At 38.8% G+C, this 25,380-nt stretch overlaps 1 protein-coding gene across 1 annotated transcript in view; it reads right to left on the minus strand.

Moving 5' to 3' along the window:
• Window positions 1-399: 399 nt before the first annotated feature.
• SLC9C2 (solute carrier family 9 member C2 (putative)) overlaps window positions 400-25,380 on the minus strand; it is a 109,721-nt gene continuing 84,740 nt past the window's right edge. Inside the window, exons 21-26 of the mRNA XM_036755503.1 lie at window positions 23,122-23,220; window positions 19,332-19,499; window positions 17,482-17,613; window positions 12,976-13,161; window positions 9,205-9,307; window positions 400-491 (exon numbers count right to left, since the gene is read on the minus strand). Of these exons, the coding sequence (XP_036611398.1) occupies window positions 400-491; window positions 9,205-9,307; window positions 12,976-13,161; window positions 17,482-17,613; window positions 19,332-19,499; window positions 23,122-23,220 (780 nt within the window). The remainder of the gene's footprint in view (window positions 492-9,204; window positions 9,308-12,975; window positions 13,162-17,481; window positions 17,614-19,331; window positions 19,500-23,121; window positions 23,221-25,380) is intronic.

A 25,380-nucleotide genomic window follows, 5' to 3' on the forward strand; every position in this document is an offset into this window, starting at 1 on the left:
TTTACTATAGTTAGGAAGAAAAAACAACAAGGAACTAATGCTAGAAAATGAGGGAGAGATACTGACAGCAGGAAGTCCAGGAATCAATATCACAGCCCCTTGCTCATTACCAAACAATATTAATAATTAATTTTTCTGAACTGACCATAGCTATTATCTCTATTTGGTAACTAGACCTCATTTGGTAAGACTCAAGTTTGGGGACTGGATGGATTGCTGGAATTTGTTACCTTGTGGAATTCTATTTACATCTCAAATTTGACACTCAGTCTTTAAAGTACAGCTCCGAAAGCAGTTCATGTCACCTCCTTCCTCATCAAACAGATGCAGCAGTGATTGGTTTCAGGGAAATTCTAAGAAAACAGTCTTGAGAGACTTTTGGGCCATTGAATGTGGATATTAGTCCGTGGTCTTTAACCAGAGGCAGTAGATGCCAAGCAGCAGATTCAAAAGCTTTGCTTGTATAAGAAGCTGACTCGTCTTCACAAAAGCTAAGAGAAAAAATGGTAGACTGTGAGTTTGCATCCAGGGAATGTAGTGGGTAGAGTACTGGACTTAGAGTCAGGAAGACTGAGTTCAAATCCTGACTCAAACCTCAAGCCACTGAACTTCTCTCAACTTTCTCATCTGCAAAATGGGGATAATAATACCATCTACCTCAGAGGATTATTGTAAGGATCAAATGGGATAATACATACTTACATATACATATATACATAGATATATAAAGTACTTTGCAAATTTCAATGTGATACATAAATGCTATATAGAAATATATAAAAATAAACTTCTATAAATATATAAAACTTTTGTTTCCAAAAACTATTACAAAGGAAAAATTAGGGAAAAGAAATTAAAATAAAGTAAGGGCCGTTTACAAGAGGTGGTGGTACTTGTGTTTTAGCTATCCTATCTGGCCCTGTAAAGCTATATTACTTAGATTGACATAGTCTTTAACTCTAAATTTCAGAGTACAATGCAAGGAGAGAAATGTTGGGTGAACAATATTCCTGTCTTTGCCACTGATATCTGTGTGGATCTATTTTCTTTTTAACAACAGGGGAATTTGAATTCTTAAGAACGACAAGAGTTGCCAAGGAGAAAGAAAGAGGGGTACTCCAAATGTAACCTTTCTACACAGACCCCTGCTTTTAGAATTTAAATATTTCTAAAAATATTTCTAAAATTTATGCCAAAGATGAAGTAAAATTGCATTTATTTTTAAATATTCCGTAATTCATATTTTAAAATAATTTTGATTTGTCTCTCCTCTCAATATCTCCAAATATTTTATATTTGATTTTGTAGTAATTTATATAATGAATTGTAAAAAACAAGTCAAACTATCTGAACTCACCATTTTCTTTTTTTTTTTTTTTACGAGTGGCTCTGACTCAAATTTTAGGTGTTGTTTTCTTTTTTTTTTAATTCTAATTTTTTTAATTATTAATTTTTATTTTTAGTTTACAGCATTCGGTTCTATGTAATTTTGAGTTCCAGATTTTCTTCCCTCCCTCCCACCTCCTCCCCAAGACAGCATGGAATCCCATATAGCTTCCATGTATAACTTCGCATTGAATTAATTTACACACTAGTCAAGTTACGGAGAAGAACTGTGATCAATGAAATGAATCATGCGAAAGAAGAAACAGGACCAAAAAAAAAATAACCAACCCAAAAACAAAAACAAAGGAGAGAAAAGGAAAAAAAAAAGGGGGGGGAGGCTAGCATGAAGTGTGCCTCAATCGGCATTCATACTTCATAGTTCTTTCTGTGGATGTAGATAGCATTCTCCATCGTGAGTAGGTGTTGTTTTCTGAGGAAAGAAAGAATACCAGCATTAACTAGACTTGTCAAAATATGTAGCCTAAATTGAACTAAAAATTTCTTAGTAAAATGTTACAAAGTATTAGGTCAGAGTGGGCATCTTTAGGCATGGTCTACATTCCTTTGGGACAGAAGCATAACTAGGATGGGATAGCCTAGGCTTTGTTTCAAGGTGCTGAAATTTAGAGGGAGCTGATGACATTTATGATAATATAGTTTAGCACCATAGAGCCAATTGAGCTAAGTACCTAGTTAGCAAGAAGACTTAAAATAGAAAAGTAGTAGGCAATATGTGTTTCCTCCCTACTCCACTCCCAACTGCTGCAACCTAAATAAGCTCCAACCATTTGCCACCTGGCTCTATCTACAAGACAAACGTCCTAAGGTAACTAATTCTTCTCTCACTCCCCAGATTACCTCCCTTGAGCTGAATTTGTCTTTAAAAGTTGATCTGATGGTGCTTTTTCATTACCGTTTGGATTTTGTGAGGTTCACCCCAAGGCATGAAACATTCTAATTAACAGCTCTGCTCTGGAACACTATAATGTCCATCTGTGTGTCTAAAAGCATGCACCAAACCCCTCTTGGGAGAGACAGGGTGACTGGGGGAGGGCCGAAAAAGAGACAGTCCTTGAGAATGTCTCGATAACCATCACTCTTCAAGATCACAGAAGATGCCAGAAAGTAGCCTCTAAGAGGAAATTGAGGAGGAAATACTCATCCTGATTTGGCACCAAGTACAAGGGCTTCAAAAATCGCCACAATTCCCAGGCTTTCTTTTCAACAGGCCTGGGAGACAGGCTGAACAAAGATTAGGATCCCGTTTTACAGATGAGTAAACTGAGGCTCAGAGAGATAAAACTTGCCCGCAGTCACTCTTTATGAGATGGCTTAAGTGTTGCGGATACAGCCTCGGATTTGGAGTCAGGAAAACCTCAGTCCTGATCTGCCTCAGACACTTCCCACATAGCTCTGGGCAGGTCACCCAATGTCTCTCAGCCTTGGAATCCTCATTTGTAAAAATGGAGATAATGACAGCACCTTCCTCAGAAGGTTGTTATAACACAGGTAAGGGTCAAATGCAATGACTCGTGAAGTGTTCTATAAACTTGAAAGTGCTCCACAGCTTGTGTTAGTATCATCATTATTACATCTAGTAAGGGACAGAAGCAGGACACAAAGCCTTCTTTCTGATTCCAAATCCAGGTCTTTGGTCAATACATCGATCTGCCTCTACATCAATTATTCTAATATATAGATATAGAAATATATGTGTGTACATATATGTATATATTCATATATATTAGAATTTATATTACAGAATATAGAATATCACTATGCCAAGCTACCTCTAAATGAATTATTACACATAAAGATATTTAAGTATATTGCATATATGCATGTGCATGTATACTAGAAAATATATAGATATATAGATATAACTATATATAGAATATATATAACTATGCCAAACTGCCTCTAAATAGATTATTCTAATATGTAAGTATAGCTATATTTGTATATATATTAGAATATAGATGCTACTACAGAATGTGTAGAATAGATATACTACCACACTAAGCTGCCTCTAAATGGATTTTCATAGATAGACAGATTGACAGAAAGCTATAGATACACACATACATATACATACTTGTATATGTATTATATACGTATATATTAGAATATTCCATTTAGAAGTAACTTGGTGTAGCATGTGTATTGTGCACATGTATCCATTCATGCACACATATATATGCATGTGTCACGAGTAAAATTTTTCTAGTTTCTGGGCAAATTATAATCAGTTTTATCAACCACCGCTAACAAGTAGGTTAACAAAAAGTGCTCATTTGTCCTTTAATCTGTGAAACCTTCAATACTTATAAAGCCTTTGAAAAAGGGAGCACACACCTGAGGATGGACATCAACTCTGATTAGGTTAACAAGTAATGAGAAGGATGAATATCATAATGAGAAATGGGCTTATTCTAATGAGAGGCCGGGGTACATGACTGGCCATATCACCCATCTAACGAAAGAGAGAATCCCCATTTTCCCAGACCTTTCTGAATAAAACACAATTCGCCTAATTTTATATTTTGAACAGATCTGAGTTCTCCCTCTTAATATCAGCCCTCCACTTCCAATAGGGTATATGTTACCCTATCTGAGTAACCTACAGGGGTTGATTTCTGAATGAGGAAGTAGAAAAGGGGGAAAACCTCGGTCCTAATTCAATAATTAGTTATTAAGTACAAGAGAGAAAGAATAATTTTTTCTCATTCCCCCATCTGATTCTACTGAGAGACGCAGTCTCCTCAATGAATCACTAACTGATACTACAACTACTTCATCAAATGTTCTTCACTATGGAGTTCATAATGGGAAATGATGTGAGGGGAAAATGAGGGAGAGATTGATCAGTGAATTGGCAAAATCAAAGGGGGCAATCCCCTTTAGTAGGTAGATTTCACTGACAAAAGGTACAAGGGTAAAAAGCAAACTATCAAAGAAATAAAATTGTCCATTTCATAGAAGTCTCATCTCATACAGCCATGGAGTCCTCTCGATGCCGTGTGGTGGAGTCCTTTATGCCCTCCGGCTTGGGTGTGGTCTGAGAGCAGGTTGTAGCTGTTGGGCCTTTCCAGTTCAGGTCATATGTAGAGATCCTTCTCTCGTTTTTAAGTCTCCTATAAAATTGGTCTTAACACAATTTTAAATTTACTTTGCCAATGAGGTCAAATAATGGAAATTAGCTCAAACCTTATGTCTTGACGATTAGCAACTCAAATTTGGAACATTTTAGACCAAGGAATTTACATTTTTAGGTTAGCCAACTGTCATATTGATATATATAAGAAACTCAGATACAAACCAAAAATTAGAACCTAATTTTTATACTTGACATTGTACACACACACACACACACATACACACACACACACACACACACACACACACAATTAGGAGAGATTTCACTAAGAAATTAATAACAGAACACTTTTCGTAAGATTGACTCAAATAACAAAAACGAAGTTATTTAAAAGTAGCCAGACAAACTTCATGTGTAACAAAAGGTTCTGGGACATTATATATAAAAACATTGAGTAATCAATTCCAAAACTGTTCATATCAAGTAAACTATTCATAATAAAACATTTTCAACTTCTTGCCATGTTCAAATGAATAACCCCTAGGAAATGTGGATGTCTCTTTAAGGTGTTTAACAAGATAGCCATTCCTCTTTTAAAGATAACCAATTGTGTTGATACTCTTTCCATTAATACACATGTATGTATATGCTACACATAAATACATGTATTAGAATATTTCATTTAACGTTAGCTCGTGTGCATGTGTGTGTGTGTGTGTGTGTGTGTGTACATAGACCTTTGTGTATACAGGTATATATAAACACACATATCACACAAATGTGTGTGTTTCTCCAATCTTATTTATACCAGGAACACACTATATTGTTGCCAAATATGTCTCTACCTACATGTTCACCAGAAATTAGCAAACTCAAGTTCCATCCACTATGAGGTTTCAGGTCATTCCTATTTTCACATGACTATCATTGTACTACATTCGAAAGGCATCAAGCATGTGAGGTTTAGCACAGTAATGCACCTATTCATTTAACAAATATTTTTAAAACTCCCACTTCTGTGCAAGGTACTATGGGACCCAAAGATGTAGAAGACATAACTTACCCTTAAGAAACTTAAGAGTTTAGTAGAGGATAAGGCATTTATAGAAATAATTACAATCTAAGGTAATGTGTTGTGTTAAAATTATATCTTGTTCTGGTTCCCCTGACCACCCATCCCCAATTCTAGTCAGCAAAATAAGTTTATAGGGAGACAGTATAAAGGGGCAATTGCAGGAAATAAGATTGCAAAGAAGAACCTGGAAGTCACATACAAACCATCCCAAAGATCAAAAGAACATTAATTTACAAATTATGTCATAAATTAACCAAAAGGTCCTATGATATATAAATCTCAGATAAGTTCCAGATATCCACAGTTAGACCAGCAGAACACCAAAGAGTGCTGGTAATTTTGAGATGATGTGAACATGTTAACTTTAAAGTTTCACTAACAACTTTGAGATGATTTGGATATGTCAATGAAATGAAGGTAGCAGAGACAAGAGTCTGTTCCCCAAAAGGACAGTGAGGTGACTCAGTAGATAGAGCATGGGGCCTGGAGCCAGAAAGACTCATCTCCCTAAGTTCAAATCCAGCCTCAGATGCTTACTAGCTGTGTGACCCTGGGCAAGTCACTTAACCCTGTTTGCCTCAGTTTCCTCATCTGTAAAAATGATCTAGAAAAGGAAATGGCAAACCACTTTAGTTTCTTTGCCAAGAAAACCCCAAAGGGGGTCGCAAAGATCTGGCCATGACTGAAATGACTGAACAACAGCTGTTCCCCCACCCTAAACCCTATAAAAATAAGACCTCTAACTTCTGCTCTGCAAACTCTCGTCCATCTCCATTGGGCCCATGCTGTTCAGTCTCCCAACTGCCCTCAGTACCTCATTCAAGTGTGATTGCAGCCCCATTTCCCACTGCCATTGTGGCTTTTCCTGCAATATCCAAAGAAACAGGCGTGCCTGCCGCCATTTCATAATTTCATAAACTATCAATTCATATGTGCTAAATGTTACACAGGTCAGATTTGACCAGGCTTAATTCTGATACAGACCAGCCCCTTCATAGCCCTTTATCACTACCACACAAAGAGAAGTACTAGGAGAAATGGGACTTTGGCTTGGTGCGGTTATAAAGGTGGAAAGCCACCACAGATTCAGTATTCAGGTCCATATCCTTTCCATCCCCCTATCACTGAAGGTTGTGGGAATAGAGAATTCCCTGAAACATGAATTCTTCTTCATCATTCAGTAATATTATTTGGCAATTTGGCCATAAGAGACAGGAGAGCAATGCAACTCCAATACAAGAGCCCCATGTAACAGGAAGGGCCTGCTGCAAATGTTGCTGTTTTCTACATATTTGCTAAAAACTTCATCTTCCTTGACCTCTCTGCAGCAGACCACACACTTCTGGGTACTATCTTCTCTCTGGTGTTTCATGAAGTTGCTCTCTCTTGACTCTCCACTAAACTGTCTGACCACTCCTCAGTCTCCTTTACTCTGTCATCTTCCACATCCCTTAACTGTGGGTAAACTCCAAGGCTCTACCTCTTCTCTCTCTCTCTCTTTCTCTCTCTCTCTCTCTCTCTCTCTCTCTCTATCTATCTATCTATCTATCTCTCCTCTCACTCGGTGGCCTCGGCTTCATCAGTTCCCATGGGCCTAAATATCATCTCTTTGCAAACTACTCCCAGATCAATATACACAGCCCTGGTCTCTCTCCTGAGCTCCAATCTCGCATCACAAAATAGCTATTGAATATTTTAAACTGAACGTCCCATAGCCCCTCAAATATGTTCAAAATCGAACTCATTATCTTCCCCCCAAAACTCAGCCCTCTTGCCAATTTCCCTATCTCTGTCAAGACACTACCATCCTTCCAGCTGCTCAGGTTTGCAGTCTTGGTGTTATCCTTCCGGCACTTGGCCTCCCACCTGGCACATAGGAAGAGATTAATAAATGTTAATTGAATTACTGAATTGAACCTTTCACCTTTCACCCCCACTCCCTCCATATAGCCAATCAGCTACCAAGTCTTCTTTCTATCTCTACAACATCTCTTGTATCCATCACCCCTCCCCCACTCAAAGAGGCACCACCATGGTTTAGGCCTTCATCTTCTCTTGTCTAGACCATTACAATAACTTCCTAATTAGTTTCTAATTCCAATATATCCTCCACACAACTGCCAAAGTGATTTTCTGAAAGCTCAGACTTGACCTAGACTATTGATCTACTCAATAAACTCTAGTGGTTCCTTATTACTTTTGGGAACAAATGTAAACTCTTTATTTGCCATTTAAAGCTCTTCACAGACTTGTTCCAATCAACCTTTTCAACTTTATTACACATGAGCTAGAATTAAAGAACGGTCCTTCTTACCATTCCTTAAATATCACCCTCTATTTCCTATCTCTATGCCTTAATACTTACTGCCTTCAGTGACTGAAAGGAACTCCCTCTTCACCTCTGCCTCTCAGAATTCCTACTTTCCCTCAAGATTCGGTTCAAACCCATCTTCTGTATGAGTTTGTATCCCAACTGCCACATCTCCTAGTACCTCCAAATTGCCTTTTATCTATTTGAAATGTACACATTGTCTCCCCCAATAGAAGGTGAGCTCCTTGAGGGCAAGGACTTAGGGGCACATTTGTCTTTTTGCATCCCCAGACCCCAGAATGACTTAATGAAATTCACCAAATGAATTTTTATTGCTTGAGTAAGGGCCAGCCATTGAAAGACTAAATAACCCAAGTTCAGGCTGGAGCAGTAGAAAGAGATCAGTGGGAACTCGATATTCCTTTCAACTACATTGCTTTCTTCTGGGAAAACTGAATTGATTGCTAGATGCTGCCAAAGAACAACTAGGCTCCAGAAGTCAAAAGGCTATGGGATGAGTGAGAAATCAAATTGGGAGAAATAAAAAGGGTTTTGTGTTACCAAAGCAAGACAAATTGAAGCTCAGAAGTATGCTTAGGGTAGAGCAGTGTAAAGGGTCCAGGATGTTGGAACCGGGACAGTGAGAGTCAAGAGACGTATGTGAAGTTGTAACCATATTTGAAAGATCTTAAACTGGCATCCCTTTTTCGTCCCTAAAGGACATTTATTTGTCCAGCTTCAGATATCAGCATTACTCCCTCCCTCATAGCTGCCTAACCATGACATCCCAAAGGCCCCAATTTTCACCTTTATCCTACCAACAATAATCTCTGTTTCACTCTTCCCCTGGCTCAAAAGATCAAGGCAATTAATATCATAAGGTCCCCCTATTTGTTTCTATCACATGTCTGCCAAGGTCACTCTACTCAGACTTGGAATTGATTGTCTCTGCCCACACAGATAAGGGGCAAAAACTGAATTACTTAAAACTACTAGAGGAAGGGAAGTACTATGAAATCACCCAAGCCTCACAGTGGATGTAAGATGAGTAGCGATCAAGAATGTATCTCCAACACAGGTGCAAACATGCCACATAGGAGGACTGTGTATTCAGCAAAGGTGTAAAGCTTGAATAGGAGGCATGATTTCTCCAGCTAGGAGGATGGTGATCATGCCTGGGACAGCAAGGCAAAAAGCCTTGTTCATCCTAAGGCCAACTTCTTAATCATTATTCTGAAACCAGATTTGACAAATACAAAATACAAGAATTCTCTTAGTTTCTTTCTTTAGAAATAAAAGCAAATTATAAATGTATTAAAGTGCCTGTCTCCTTACTGTTTTTCTCAGACTCAAAGCATTCCTTTTCTAAACTGTCATTTTTCGAAGTATCTTCTTTTCGTACAATCAGCAATTTGTTTATATCAGATGTACCTTGAATCTGAAAGATGAGTCAAAACTAATCACAATAGTAGTCAGCCATCTGTATATTATCTTTTTTCAGTAATATCATTCCAAGTTTTATTCCAAAAAGTCTGAAACCATTTTCATTTGGTTAACTTGACTTCCTTCCATTTACTTTTTAATTAGGTTAGCAAAAGGTCAATTTTGTTAGTCATTTCAAAGAAACCATTTTTAGTTTTATCAATCCTTTAATCTTTTTGTATTAGGAATGATCTATTTTCCAATTTTAAACATTTTATCATACAATTATTTGTTGATTTTCTAATGTTTAGTTTCTAATTCAGTGAATTTATCTTCTTTTTTTCTCTTTTGCTGAAGTATGTTCTTAGAAATATAGTTTTTCATCTGAGTACAACTTTAGTTACATCTCAGAAATTTTTTGTGTTGTCTTATCACTATCATTCTTTTACATAGTTATTATTTCTATGATTTGTTCTTTGCCCCACTCATTTTTCAGGATGTCATCACTTAGCACTGTATCTTTGGCTTGTCCTCCCTAAATCATTTAATGTTTTCAGTATACTATGGTCTTTAAAGGATGCGTTTAGCATTTCTGGTTTTTTTTTAATATTTCTTTAGAATTTTTTTGTGTCTTAACATGTGGTCTTTGTGTAACAGGATCAAGTGAGGCTGACAAATATTTGCAAACTTTAAAGTTTCCATTCAGATGGCATTATGAGTCTTTTCAGCTCTGAATTCTCTAAGAATTTGCTTAGTTCTATATTTTTCCCTTCTGTTTAACCAAATACAATATTCATTTATGCTTTTGTAAGAAAAATCCTATGATGCATAGACATAGAAGAATCTTTTTAATATATATAAATATGTATACATACATACATATTATATATATTTATATATATATAAAAAAAAAAAGCTAGCATTATGACTGAAAAGATACTAGAAGCTTTCCCAGTAAATGCTGGAGTAAAGTAAGGATGTCTCCTTTCTCCTACTGTTATTTGATATGTTTCTAGAAATGTTACCAATAGAAATAAGGTAAGAGACACAAATATAGACAAAGACAAGGCAAAACTATCCTTATTTGATGATGATGTAATAGAATATTTAGGAAAATCTGGATAATTGGCAAATAAACTAGTTGAGAAAATAATCAGCATCAAGAAAGTAGCATGATACAAAATATACAAAAATCAATCACATTTCTATATTGCAATAACAAAAACCTATGAAGAAACATTAGAAAGGAAATCTCATTTTTTTACCAAAATGCGTAAAAATCTGATAATTTACCAATTTACCAAAGCTCCCTCAGGACCTATATAAATACAATTACAAAACACTCCTTATACTTCTAGGTTATATGACCAACAAGATGAAGGGCTAGACATCTCCAAATCTCATGAACTTTCAAAAAATTCTACAACCCAAGAATGATGTGTAAGAGATAAAGTCATTGCTTCTGTCTCCATAGGATAAGACACCAAGAATTCTAATGAGGCAACAACTCATTGAACTAATGACAAAGAACACAACTCCTCTTGTGGCTTTTTTACCCTGGCATATCACTTCTCTAGACCACCTCCCTTGCCCCATTGATGATATCTTCTTGGGGCCTCCATTTTGTGGAGGGGCTCAGGCCAGCCAGTCTTTATTCCTTCCTCAAATCTGTCTTTGACTTCTGGACACTTCAAAACCAGGCCTCCACAACTATAACATCCTGGAACTTCCCCCCTAACCTCCAGGACTGGATTGTATTGAATTATCTAATAATCTCTGTAGTCTTCTTAGACTGGAATAGATGCAAACCTTGTTCAACTCTATCTCCCTCAGCTTCCTAGGTGGGCACAATGGTGTAAAGCCAATCAGTAAGTGAAAAGATCTTTCCCCACACATTGAATAGGCTTCAGGTGGGGCCAACAAAGGGAGGATTGATTAGACAGAGGCCCAGAGGTGAGAAGCCCTCAGGGCCCTAAGGGGAGTTGCTAAAACCAGAGTCAATGGTATGTGTTTGAGTTCTAAGGACTGTATAAAAAGAGAGAATAGTGATTGGAAATGGCAGAAGCTGCAGAAACTAAGAAACGGAGGACTAGAAGTGAGAAGCTGAAGAAACCAAGAAACGGAGAGCAGCAGGATTCAGCAGCTGAGGGCCAGCTTTCAGAGTGTGCAGAGTGGAGAATGCTTAACACAAGAGGAAGTTTCAGAACTTGGAGTCAGCAGAGCTGCAGGAGAGAGAGTGCTGAGCAGGGGCTTAGGATTTGTGAGTGATCTTCTCATAGAAGGGCACTAGCATTGAGGGGACGCACAAGTATGGTCTGGCTTGCTGGGTGGGCTTATTGGTTTTGGAATGTTGTTGCCACAATATCAAATTGGGGGCATTGGTTCTTGGGTCTGATCCTTTGGAGTCTAAATAAATGTTATACTTCCTCTGCCTTCTACCTAGAGAATTTATTATGCTTTGCAATTCCGAACCATTCAGGCATGCTCATGGCCCTCTTCGAGGTCATGAATTTTGACTTAATGATATAAATGGATAAAGCACTGGGCTTGGGATCAGGAAAACTCATCTTCACGAATTCAAATCCAACCTCAGACACTTACTAGCTGTGTGACCCTAGGCAAGTCACTTAACCCTATTTGAACTGAGGTTCCTCATCTGTAAAATGAGCTGAAGAAGGAAATGACAAACGACTCTGGTGTCTCTGCCAATAAAACCCCAAATGGAGTCACAGAGTTAGACACAGACTGAGCAACAAGCATAGAGTAACCAAATTCCTCCCAATATCTTCCTTTATAGAAGGTAGAAATTAGACTTAGCTCACTCCACTTTGCATCTACTGGTCCTGCCTGGTTCAACTCCACAACAAAATGCCCTTCTCAGGATAAACTCATCACTTGAAAAAAAAAATTTTAAACTCTTCACTTTTAAACTCTCTGCCAAGCTGTTAATTCATGCCTTGATTGACTCTACCTTCCTTAGCCTCCTCTCTCCTCTGATTGGAGGGCAGATATCCAGACTCCTCCCAGTGTCTTTCGTTATAGAGTTCAGAAACGACTCAGCTCTGCCCTGCCTGGTTTCAGCTTCACAGAACAAGACATCTCGACACCAAATATCCCTGGTGTCCTGTCCTGTCCCTTCCGCTCAGCTTTCATGCCTCCTTTTGTGTGTTGTCTTCCCCTTTAGATTATAAACTCATTGAAGTCAAAGGCTACTTTCTTTTTGCTAATTTTATCTCCAGTGCTTAGCACAATGTCTGCCACATCTCATAAACACTTAATCAATGTTTATTGGATTAGAATGGATTGGATTGGTTTATAACATCCTGGGATTACCAGACCTACTCAGAATTGTCTGTAATAAAAGAAATGAAAGAATCTCAGAACAAAACAAAACAAACAAGCAAACGATAAACCACTACCTAGTATTAAAGGAAGGTTTTGAGTTATACAGAGTTTTCTCACTAAGAAACTCCCTATACCGATGAAATCACAGGTCCAATCCCTATCCCCGACACAGGATAAATAATATAAGGACTATAGGATCTATGCTTTTGAGGTGAAGCTATATTATTTTTTTTAGTACTGTAGGTAGAACATAAAAGTTATTTTATACAATACCCTGATAAGATTTGTGGATAGAATAATAAGGTACAAATTTAGAATGCCAGGAATTATCCTTCTTACCTGAAAACATGTTGGAGGTATTAAGCTGGGAGCAAAATATGGTTCCTTAGTAGCAACATTAATCACACTTCCAAATACAAGGAGAACATATTGCATAGTATTATCATAAATAGACAGCTCACAATAGCTTGATAAATTTTCGATGTAAACATTATTTTCTTCTAAATACTTCTGATATGTTAATTCCTAAAAATAAATGATAGAAATAAATGGTCTGCTTCCTGGTTTACCTGGATCACTCTCCCTGCTCATCTTCACTTTTTGGCTTCCCTGGCTCCCTACCTCCAAGTCTTAGCTGAAGACCCACCTTCTGCAAGAAGCCTTTGCCAATCCTCCCTAATACTAGTGTTCCACTCTGAAATTATCCCCACTTTAACCTGTTGGTATCCTGTTGGTAGACAGCTGTTTGCATGTTATTCTCCCATTAGACTGTAAATTCCTTGAGAACAGAGACTCTTTCTTGCCCTTCTTGGTATGCCCAATGCTTAGCACAGTGCCTGGTACACACAGTAGTTGGTGTTTAATAAATGTTTATTGACTTGACTTAAAATATAAGGACTGCCACATGATTTCATCATGCATCACTAATCCATGGGAATTTAAAGTAAACAGGTGGACAATGGAGAACCAGTGAATAGTTAATAATATTTAGGCTTTCTAAGTCCTTAATAATATTCTAATGCAAAGGTTGCCTCTTGTGAGTTTGGGTAGAACTGGCTTTACTGGCTTATATTAGTCAGTTCCTAGTACCCACAGGGGAGGAGAGGGATGATCTTATAGCATCCAAAATGGAAAGACAAGGGCAAAAAGAGTGTCATTTTCCACAGGACTGAGGGGTGCAACATTAGGCAATCATAACACTGGATGTGACTTTAGGGGGTGACCTAACCTCATCTCCTCAACCAGTACAGGGGACTCCTGAACAATATCCCCCATAAAGAATCACACCTCTGCTGTAAGATCCCCTACAATGAGCTCACTAGCTCACCAGGAAGCCCATTCCAGCTTTGAACAATGCATCATTAGAAAGGTTTTTCCTCCTATTGAACTAGAGGAAGTCCCATCAATAGATAACTGCTCACTATAGCTTGATAAATTTTCCACATACATATTATTATGTTCCAAATACCTATGATGTTAATTTCTATAAATAAATGAATGAATGAACAGATAGATAGATATAGATAGTTAGATAGATAGATAGATAGATAGATAGATAGATAGATAGATAGATAAATGACATTAAGTTTACCCCTTGATCCTAATCCTGCTCTTTGGGTTGGTACAAAAGGTTCACTCTTAATCCATTCTTTGTGTTCCATGAGCAGAAAGATGCAGATTTGAACCACTACTACTCTGTAATTAGAAAGCTCTCAGAACAGGATTGGGATGAAAAGGTAGAGAGCCACAATAAAGAGATAGAAATTTGGGGTGCACGATCCCTCCGTATTTCCTCTAAGAATCCTTCTCCTTCAGGACTCAGCTCAGGAACCACATCCTTGGTAAAGCCATCCCTTTCTTTTTGGTTTTTATCATTCTCTCTCTTTGAAATTTGGCTTGTTGTATATTTATTTGTGTATATGTAGTGGTCCCCTTTAGAGTGTAAGCATCTGTAGAGGAGCGACTTCCGATTTTTTTTCATTTTGTCTTCTAATAGAAACACTCAGGTTAATCCAGGGGTGGGGAACCTTAGGCTTCAAGGCCACATGTGGCCTTCTATGTCCTTAAGTGTGGTCCTTTGACCGAATCCAAATCCCTTTAATGAAAGGATTTGATCTGTAAAGCTTGGATTCAGTCAAAGGGCCTCACATAAGGACCTAGAGGGCCACATGTGGCCTCAAGGCCTCAGGTTCCCCACCGCTGCATCTAATAGTTCCTCAGTTTGCTCACTTCACATGACCGACTGCTCTACCGTATCAAAGACATACACAAATATGGTCATACCCTTGATCTTGCCATCACCTGTGTCCATGTTCACAAATTCTGAAATTCCACAAACTCTGAAATGCCATTATCTGATTACATTCTATTGTCATTCTATTTCTCCCTTTGCCTTGCAACCTGAAACCCTGTTCTTCAACCACACAATGACCTATAATCCCTCAATTTTTTCCCAGACTATCACCTCTGCACTTGGCTACTCTCTCCTCCATTCCCCAGCTTGACCCCTTTCTGAACCAATTCAAACCCTACACTGCCTTCTTCTCTTGAGTCCCTTATGCCCTTCTCCAATTACCAATCTTGCCCTGCCAAGCCTTGACTTTCATTTGTTCCCACCATCCTCTGCCTTTGTTCTTACACATTTGCTGCTGAAGAGAAAGTAATGAAACCATGCTAATTGGGTCCACTACAAATTTATATGACATAATCTCAACTGGCACTCAATGTAGCAAGGAAATCTTTTACACTACACTAATTGACTGCATATCCCACTCCTCACAATGGCTTTTCCAAACTTTTTTATCCCTCCTCTCTCATAGCTCCGACACCTCTCACCTTTCTCAGCTAAGAACCTTGCCTCATACTTCATTGAAAAAATTGGGGCCACTCACCAAGAGTTTCCTTTTATCCCCTCTTCCTCATCTCACATCACTCATATTTATTCCACCACTATCTCTTCCTCCACCCCTTCCTCAAGTGTTGGCCCTTCTCCTTGCTAAGGCAAGAAGGGATTCCCTCTGTTTGCACAAGTGGTACCATTTCATCCTGTCTTCTCCAGCAAATTGTCCCTTCTGTCATCCCAATTCTCTCATTTATCTTCAATCTCTCTTTGTCCACTAGATGCTTCCTTACTGCCTACAAACATGCCCATCTCTCTCCCATTCTCAAAAACCCCTCACCTGATCCATCCATCCCTAATAACTATTGTACCACATCTCTCCTGCCTTTTGTGCTTAACATCCTTACGGCCATCTATAATAAGTGCCTCCACTTCCTTTCCTCTCTCCACTTAACTCTCGAGTCATGTTTCCAGCCTCATCATTTAATTGAAACTGCTCTCTCCAAAGTTACTAATAGTCTCTTAATTACCAAACCTAACAGCCTTTTTTTTCAGTCCTCATCCTTCTTGGCCTGTCTGCTGCCTTTGACATTGATCACCCTCTTCTCCTCTACGCCTTCTTCTTTCAGGTTTCTGTGACACTGCTCTCTCCTGGTTACTAATAGTCTCTTAATTACCAAACCTAACAGCCTTTTTTTTCAGTCCTCATCCTTCTTGGCCTGTCTGCTGCCTTTGACACTGATCACCCTCTTCTCCTCTACACCTTCTTCTTTCAGGTTTCTGTGACACCGCTCTCTCCCGATTCTCCTCAGACCTGACAGCTCCTTCTCAATCTCCTTTGTCAGATCTTCATCCAGATCTTCCCTGCTAACCACGGATGTCCCACAGAGTTCTAACCTGGCCCCTCTTCTGCTTCTATACTATCTCCCTGGATGACTTCCCCAGCTCCCATAGATTCAATCATCTCTATGCTGATGATTCTCAGATCTACTTATGCAGCCCCATCCTTTCCACTGACCTCCAGTGTGAACTCTCCAACTGGCTGTTGGGCATCTTGAACTGGATTCATCTCCTGAATCCATGAATGTTCACTGGCTGAAATTCCCCATCCCTGGAATGCTCTCCTTCCTCGTTGCTGCCTTCTGGCTTCTTTGGTTGTTTCCTTCAAGTGCTAGCTAAAATCCCTCCTTCTACAGGAAGCCTCTCCCAATCCCCCTTAATTCTAGTACCTTCCCTCTGTTGATAATTTCCAATTTGTCCCATATATGACTGGTTTGCACATAGTTGTTTGCATGTTGTCTCCCCTTAGACTGTGAACTCCTTGAGAACAAACACTGTCTTTTGCCTTTCTTTGTGTCCCCAGTGGTTAGAACAGTGCCTGGCACACAGTAGACACAATAAATATCTGTTGATTGACCAACTGACACCCAATGGGCTGGGGTCCAACTGAATGTTCATTAAATTATTCCTATTAGCACTATCTTTGCCTCTTGGGGTTTGCCAAATCAGCATCTGTAGAATCCACATAAGAATAAATGTGAAACAGAGAATTACAAAGCTCTGATTTCTCAGATGTCCTACATCTTCCTTGATAGTATTGTGATGAGTTACTGACACCACACACAGAGGCTTAAAGAGAGGTAGGCCTGAATTTCCTTACTGCTCCCTTCCAGCTCTAAATCTACGAATTATGAACTTTGTAGGCATTCTTCTGTCCTGTGAAACAACAGGATGGATCCCGTAGGAGAGGAAGCGTGGAAGCGGGAAATAATGAATTGGCCTTGGAGTCATAAGAACTAGATTCATACGCTGTCATATACTGGCTACATAACCATGGACATGAGTCACTCATTCTTTCAATGATGTACCAGGCAACCCGCTAAGAGTCTGTTACATAAGAGATACTGATCTAAATTAGTAGAAGGAGTTTCTATTCTGGGAGTCCCACACATTGCTGAAACCAAAGTTCTAAAAAAAAATTATAATAGTTGAATCACATGTCTTACCTCACCCATTATACCCGCCTTTATATATTGATTTGCTATGTTGAGTGAAACTTTCAACCACACTTTATCTTCTAAGAATGACCAAAATACATCAAAACCTTCATATAAGTCTTCTAGAGAGATAAAACAGGCCTGAAAAAAATAAGACACAGTAATAACAACGCGGGAATAAACAGCAGGAATAAGACTATGAGAAAATAGGAACTCTATCCACGCCAAGATATTGGCTATCTTGCAGAATATAATCAGGACATTTGTAAGGGTATGAATGTGAGGGAGGGGAGAGTCAATTGAGTAAATCAATCATATCATTCTATCCTATATATCAGGTGAAAACACAACTCAATTTCACTAAGTGAGAACAAGATCCATCAGGAGCAGGAGGAAGTCCTTTCTGAATGGATGAGGGACTTGGTCATGGCCAGGTGAGGAACACCAAAAAAGCCAATTTGGTTGCACCACAGAAAGTGTTAAAAGACTAATATATAGTAAGTGTCGAAGCCAGGTTGCAAGGGGTTTTAAAAGGTCCAATAGGTTTATATTTAACCCCAGACATAATAGGAAATTTTATTTATCAGGGGAATGAAATGGTTAGGCCTATGGCTTTGGGAAAATCACCTTGGTTGCTAGGTAGAAAATAGATTAGAGGGGAGAGAGACCAAGGCTATTACAATAGTCCAGCTAAGGAATGATGAGAGCCTGGGCTATGGAGATAGCCATGTAAGTAGAGAGAATGGAATGGATGAGGGATGTGGCCATAGAAACCACACTACTTGAAAACTGATTGGATGTGTGAGGAGTCAAGGTAGATGCTGTCCTTGAACTTAGGACTCAGCAAAATCACTGCCCAAGCTTTCTTGTTATAGAATATTCTATGACCTCCCCAAAGTCCTACCGTGACACCTCATCACAGTGTAGAGGACACCTAAGATTGTCATAGGTTAGGCCAGTAGAAAGAAAGCTCTGATAGCTTCTACCATGCTGGAAAGGCTTCAAGTCTGATTTCTAAGTACCGAACTAGCTAAGAAGGGAGTGGCTCATCACAAGTAGCTGGACCTTTAATAATGAATTCTTTAGCATTATAGTCCCTGAAAGAGAAAAATACTGCCATTAAAGTGACAGTGGTGAGAGAGAAAGAAAGATGGGGGGGGGGGGGCCAAGGGAAGGAGTGCCAATCAGGCAAAGAAGCTAAGAATGAAAGATTTTAGAGAACCCCTCACCATGTAACATCCTTATGCACGTATCAAAGAGGGAAATCTAGGCTTGATGACAGGAAAAAATGCCTAACATATAAAGCAGTCTGAAAGAGCAATGGTTGCCTCAGATGGTAACAAGGTTCGCCCTCACTGGAGGGCTTCAAGCAGAGGTGGGATCACAACTTATGGATTACTTTGAAATGGGACTGACTTCAGTCCCTTCCTGCTCTAAAATCCTGTGATTTCATGATTCTCTGATTATTTGGGTGGTTTTCAAAATAAAAGTATCAGAGTTCTCAGGGGAAAAAAAATCATACTGTGGCCCCGGATTTACATGAAAGAAAACTATTAAGGTGCATAGTGGTAAATGTTTAATAATTACCTATCCCTCCCCTCCCCCCTGCCCCGCAAAAAAATATGCTGGACACATTTTAAAGTTTAATCTGCATTGTTAATGTTTTCTCTATTACTTTCTTAGGTTTAGAAGATTATCCATAAAACAATAAATCAAGCCCTGATTTGTAATATTTACTGATTTCTGAGGTGCAAATGCTCACACTGAAAATTTAACAATTGGCTCTCCTCAGCTGGTTCAAGGTGATTCCAGTATACCTCTTCACGTAACATACAGTGAAAAAAGTAGTGATATCTGACCTGCAAAATAGTTTCACAGGTAGCTGTATAGCCCACTTCTCTTTTAAGCAGACAACTTAACTCTCCTATCATGTCACCACTTGTGACGTATTCTGTAAATGTGTCAGGTAATTTTGCCTGTTCTCTCAGCTTAGGATGAATTCCAAAGTGAAGAAATGAGCCATGCAGCTGCAAAGAGAGAAACACACACACACACACACACACATTAAAATACAAATCAGAAGTCATGCTGCCAAGAATAATAAAAACTTACCTTTTTTAAGTGTCTCATGATTACAAGTATTTTGTATATCATTGTCTCATTTAATGCTGACAACTGCCCCATGAGATGGGTAGAGAAATTATTATTATTTTTGTGTTATGGGTGAAGGAACTGAGGTTCAAAGAGAGAAAAATAATTTGTCTGTAGTCACACACCTAGTGAGTGGAGGAGATGGGATTCAGCTCCAGACTTGTCTCTGACTATCGTACCCTTTCCATTACCCCATGCTCTATATCTCAGGAAGTAGGAGCCCCCTTGTAGCCAGAATGGACTTTGTTTTCTTTGAATGACTCAACTTGCCTCGTTGAGCTTCCCTGGACGCTGGGGCTTGCTCTTCCGGGGCAGGACCAGAGCTTCCTGTGTGATGAGTCGTGGGGCTGGCTGAGGGGAAGTGTGTTAACGTGGTCTACACTAGGGGGAAGGGCCAAGTCAAGAACCAATCGGCCCTGGTCGTTCAGGCGGCGCTTGATGATGTCAAAAACTCTATAAGAGGGGAGAGGACGGCTTGAAGATCCTCCTTTCCTTTTCCGGTTGGAGCCAGAGACACCTACAGCCGAAGCTGAGCTGCCGGTAGCAGAGCTGACTAGAGGCTAGTGGGTAATCTTCTTACCGTAGAGGGGAAGCATGTATACGATTTTGCCTTATACCATCTCGCTTCTCTGTGGCCTTCTGATTACCCTTGTAAGGTGGACTTATTGGGCCTGGAAGCTTTTGATGAAAATATCAAAATGGGGACGCTGGTTTGTGGGCTTGTTATTGTGGAGTGTAAATACATGCTTTAGTTCTCCTGCCTTCTGCCTAGAGAATTCCTTGTATCTTGCGGTTCCGGACCTTTTAGGCACATATGAGATTCTCTTTGAAATCATAAATTCTGCCTTCCTAATATACCCCTCAGAATCTTATGATTGCTGTGCTCAAAGGGAAATGTGTTTTATGGAGTCTAGCCAGTTCAGAGAATTAGAGTTTTCAGGAAAATCACTGTCTGGCTTAGATTTTAAACTTGAACGTCCAGAAATTCTTTTCATTCTTTAAATGTTCTATTCAGCTTCCAAAGTTTCTTGGAATCTTAGACACTGTCAGTTTTTATTTGACTTCCTCTTTTTTCATATATTAGTGATGAAGAAATTATAAACAATGGTGATATCAAGTTCCAGCACCCCACCCAAAAATTCATCTGGTTGGGGAGGGAAAAAAAAGGATGATAGTAAGGAAATAACATTTTTAATTTCCTGGATCTTCCTTAGGGATGACACCTATCCCTAAGAGAGTAGTTCAGAAACTGAGATCTCAGTTCTGTGTTGGCAAAAGCCTGGACTGCTATCTTCATGTATCTCTGCCCATAGGAATACTACTTATCTATCTTTCAAGATCCTATTTGAATGAATCCTTCTTTTCCCTGTTTAAAGTGTTTTCAAGGCCCCTAGGGTTTTCCTCTCCACTCAATCCATCCTTCCTTACTTCTTGTTAACCCTCCCCTCCCTCCTAAACATAAACAGGGTGCTATAGGCTTCAGGTGCAGCTGAAGCATCTCTGGTCCAAATGCTAGCAGGCTTCCAACTTGTTTACCTGCATTCATGGTAGAAGGTCCCTGGAAGAAGGGTCCGGTAGACTTCAGGTTGTCTTTGAATGCAATCCTGGGCTGGATGAAGGCATTTACTGTAGTTTCTCTCTCATTCTCTCTTTTTAAAATTATTATTTGGTCTGGTACTTTTTAAAGACCATTACTGGAGTACACACGGGGGAATGTCACAGCTTCTCTGTTAACCTTCCACACAGCCATCTTAACCAAAAGTCCTTCCCTGGTATAACTTTCTTAAAATAATCCTCTTCTTGTCCTTACTTTTTTTCTGACCAATCTCAGCTCATTCTGATCTTTAACACTATTGAGATTATTCTTATGAAGTTGCACCAGTATTTAAAAAAAAATTTTAAACTATATTTAGTAGTATTTTATTTTTTCCAATTACACATAAAGACAATTTTCAACATTTATTTAAAAGAAATTTTGAGTTCCAAATTTTCTCCCTCCCTCCCTCCCATTCCTAAAATGGTAAACAATTTGACATAGGTTATATATTTTCTTTTTTGTGTTTATCCTCCCATTACCTAACCTTGCTTTCCTCTTTTGTACATATCTTTTTAAGATTTTAGTTGGTTAATGAGCACCCTGTGTATCTACATCAATCCCTTTAGACAATATTCCCTTTTCTTTATCACAAATGTTTATCTTTGTCTTTAGAATTTCATACTTAAGAGTTGCCCCTCCCTGTTGGGGTGATCACCCATGGGATTCTAGCTGTTTTTATTTTGTACTCCTTGAAATCTGCTCTTTAAGATGGATGCCAGACTATGCCCTGCCTTCTTTTCCTTCTCTATTACAAATCTAACATAAAGAAATGTCATTTCTGTACAAAGTTTCTACCCCAAAAGTTAGTTCCTCTTTGTTGTTGAGAATCAGATCCAGAATGGCAATTTCCTGAATTACACTTTTCAATTTATTAATCAATTGATCATTAAATCAATAAGTGTTGTTGTTGTCATTCAGTCGCTCGGTCACGTCCAACTCTTTATGACCCCATGGACCATAGCATGCCAGGCCCTTCTATGCTTCACTGTCTCTCAAAGTCTGTCCAAGTTCATGTTCATTCCTTCCATGACTCTATCTATCCAGCTCATCCTCTGCCATCCTATTCTCCTTTGGCCTTTAACCTTTCCCAACATCAGAGTCTTTTCCTGTGAGTCCTGTCTTCTCATTACGTGGCCAAAGTATTTAAGCTTCAGCTTCAGTATTTGACCTAGTTAATGGCCTGAATTAATTTCTTTGAGTATTGACTGATTTGATCTGCTCACTGTCTAAGGGACTCAGAAAAGTCTTCAGAACCACAGTTTGAAAGTGTCAACTCTGTGACACTCAGCTTTCCTCATAGTCCAACTCTTACAGCCATACTTTGCTACTAGAAAAACTACAGCTTTGACTCTACAGACCTTTGCTGTCCCTGCTTTTAGGTATGCTGTCCAAATTTGCCACAGTTTTCCTTCCAAGGGGCATCTTTTAATTTCATGGCTGCAGTCATTGTCTGCAGTCATCTTTGAGGCCAAGAATATAAAATCCGAAACTGGTTCCATTTCTCCTCCCTCTATTTGCCAGGAAGTGATAGGACCAGTTGCCAAGATCTTAGTTTTCTTGTGTTAAGCTTCAAGCCAGCTTTCACCCTCTTCTCTTTCATCCTGATCCAGAAGCTTCTTAATCCGTGTCATTTCCTGTCATCAGAGAGGTATCATCTGCGTATCTGAGATTATTGATATTTCTCCCAGCAACCTCAGTTCCAGCTTTTGATTCACCCAGACTGGCATTTCATAGTAAGCATTCAAGAAGTATTTGTTAATTAACTGATTATGATATACATCTTAGGCATCAATGTTTAGTCATTTAGAGAAGAGGTTTTATGAAAACTTTTAAACTCCCAGAGTACCATTTTTCTTACTATTTTAAATTACTTTTTTATAATTGATATTAATGTCTCTTACACTTGACATTCCTGAAATAATCAAGTAAATTCCTTGCGGCATGTCACCCTCTTTACATATGATATCTCCATAGTCAAAACATGCAAGTTGGGCTTTTTCCTGAAAAAAAAATTATAATTATCACAAAAACTGACAATTCAGTTTTCTAAATTAAATACTAAAGAGAAATATGGAATATACAGAGAGATTGAGATTGAGAACAGAGACAGAGAGAGATGAATTACTTGGAACTAACAATAATATTGTTATGGTTTAATTTTGTGATAACAATGCTCAGTCATGCATATTTCTACTGTGGAACATTTTATACCATTTTATATCATTTTTTGCAATTTCAATAAGACCCAGAGCCTGAATTAATGATCAGCCGGAAGAGCCTGAACCTGAGCTTCTTTGGTCTCTAAAGTTTGCTCAGAGAATATCTTTTCTCTGTCAACAGGGCCAGATCCGGCTGACCTAAGAACATTCTTTCTCCTGTTAACCATTAAAGGATGAGACCTTCATCCCAAGAAGACTACCTCGCTTAATATTTTACGGGCCTATACTATGTTATGGATTGTTAATGAAATACAGAAATGCTGGGTTGTAGTTTTAACTGACCCTTGTCCATCACCTTTATCTTATTGTATTTACAAACCTATTCCATTAAGGGTCCTGTTTTACATGGGGATCATAAAATCAAGTAACATGCTGAATTGTGATGGTTCTAAAAAATTTAAAAACCTGTTCATTCCTCTGTACAAGGAAGTCAGACTCTCTCTGGCTCAATCCATGATGGTGTCTGTCTGCTATGATTAAGGGGAATGAATGAATAAATAAATAAGTAACATGAATTTTTCTATCATCTAGCTCTGTTTGCCTCCTTTAACCAACTTTCAGGTTTAACACTACTCACTGTAGGCTGACTCAAAACATCTGATCTTGACCTGGTTTCCCCACTTTTAGCAATGCAAGAAGTATAGATAAACATGCATCACTGGCTGGGGAACTCATTTGATTTAAATCCCATTGAAAATCAATGAGCTTTAATCTCAGCATCACGAGTTTAGAGCCCAAAAGATCATTCAGTCCAACTCCCTGATTTTACAGATGAGGACTTTTGCCTGTCTTCTTAGTTCTCACAGCGAATTATTCTTCAAAGGGCTCATTTCAATCTTCTCTCATACATGTTCTTGTCCCCAAGACAGCCACCTCTGGGAAGATTTGTATAATGTGAACAATCATAATCTAGGAAAAAGATAGCCCTGTGTATCTTGGGGAAAGGGTGCTTCTTTTCATAGGTAGGGAGGTTGCAAATTCAATTGTTATGGTGATGGAGAATGGGAGGGGGTGTTTATTCCAGGATTCAATTAATTCTTTTCCTATCTCCATTTGTTTGAGAATGGCATGCTGGAGGTAAGCTGATGTCATAAACTTCAACCAAAAATAGGATAAAAGCTAGGACCTCAAACCTGGACTAAGAAATTTGGGAAGACTGAAAAGCTGTTAAATGATCTATATATACATCTAAGCAGATAAGGGCACCACCGCACCTTTGTATGGGAAAAAGCAGACCATTTCAATGAGCAATCCCAAAGAGGACATTGTAGCTGCATGGAGTCTGTTAATGAAACACAAGGTCCACACCCTGGGTGCAATCAGAAGGAGTTGCAGGAGGCCTATGTTCTTTCTTGTCTGGTCCTTGACCCAGCTATACACCACAAAGGTTTCTGTGTTCCAATATGCACATTCCCTGTCCCATACACCAGAAACCTTGGGTTACAGAATGCAGGGTTTTGAATAAGACAAAGTGGTCCAAAGGAATAAGGTTATAATATGGGCACAGAACTTGGGTGCAGGTATTCTTCTTGCCCAGGAAGAAGAAACAATAGCATAAATGTGGGTCACATAAGATAAGGATTATGATGCGTATAGATCTGTCAGCTTTAGTTTCTTTAAGTCTGTTTGGGGCTGATTTGCTACAGAGTTTGCCAGACAAATCTGCTCAGATTTAGCTGATTCAGGAAGACAGTTGGGCTTATGGGAGAAGGCATTTTAGGCTCATTGGAATGTTTTGTATCTGAAGTTAAACATGGCACTAGTTCAGCTTGTGCTTATTTAAAGATATAAACAAGGGACTGTACATTGTGACAAGGATTTAGGAAAGCCAAGTTTTTCAAATAAGGCCTTGAGAGCCAAGAACTCCTTTTTCCAGTATGATGTAATTCTGGTGTGAAAGGGTTAATATAACTGGGTTGGATCCCAGTTGGACTGAGATAA

This window comes from Trichosurus vulpecula, chromosome 4 (genome assembly GCF_011100635.1).
Source record: "Trichosurus vulpecula isolate mTriVul1 chromosome 4, mTriVul1.pri, whole genome shotgun sequence".
Classification (NCBI taxonomy): Eukaryota; Metazoa; Chordata; class Mammalia; order Diprotodontia; family Phalangeridae; genus Trichosurus; species Trichosurus vulpecula.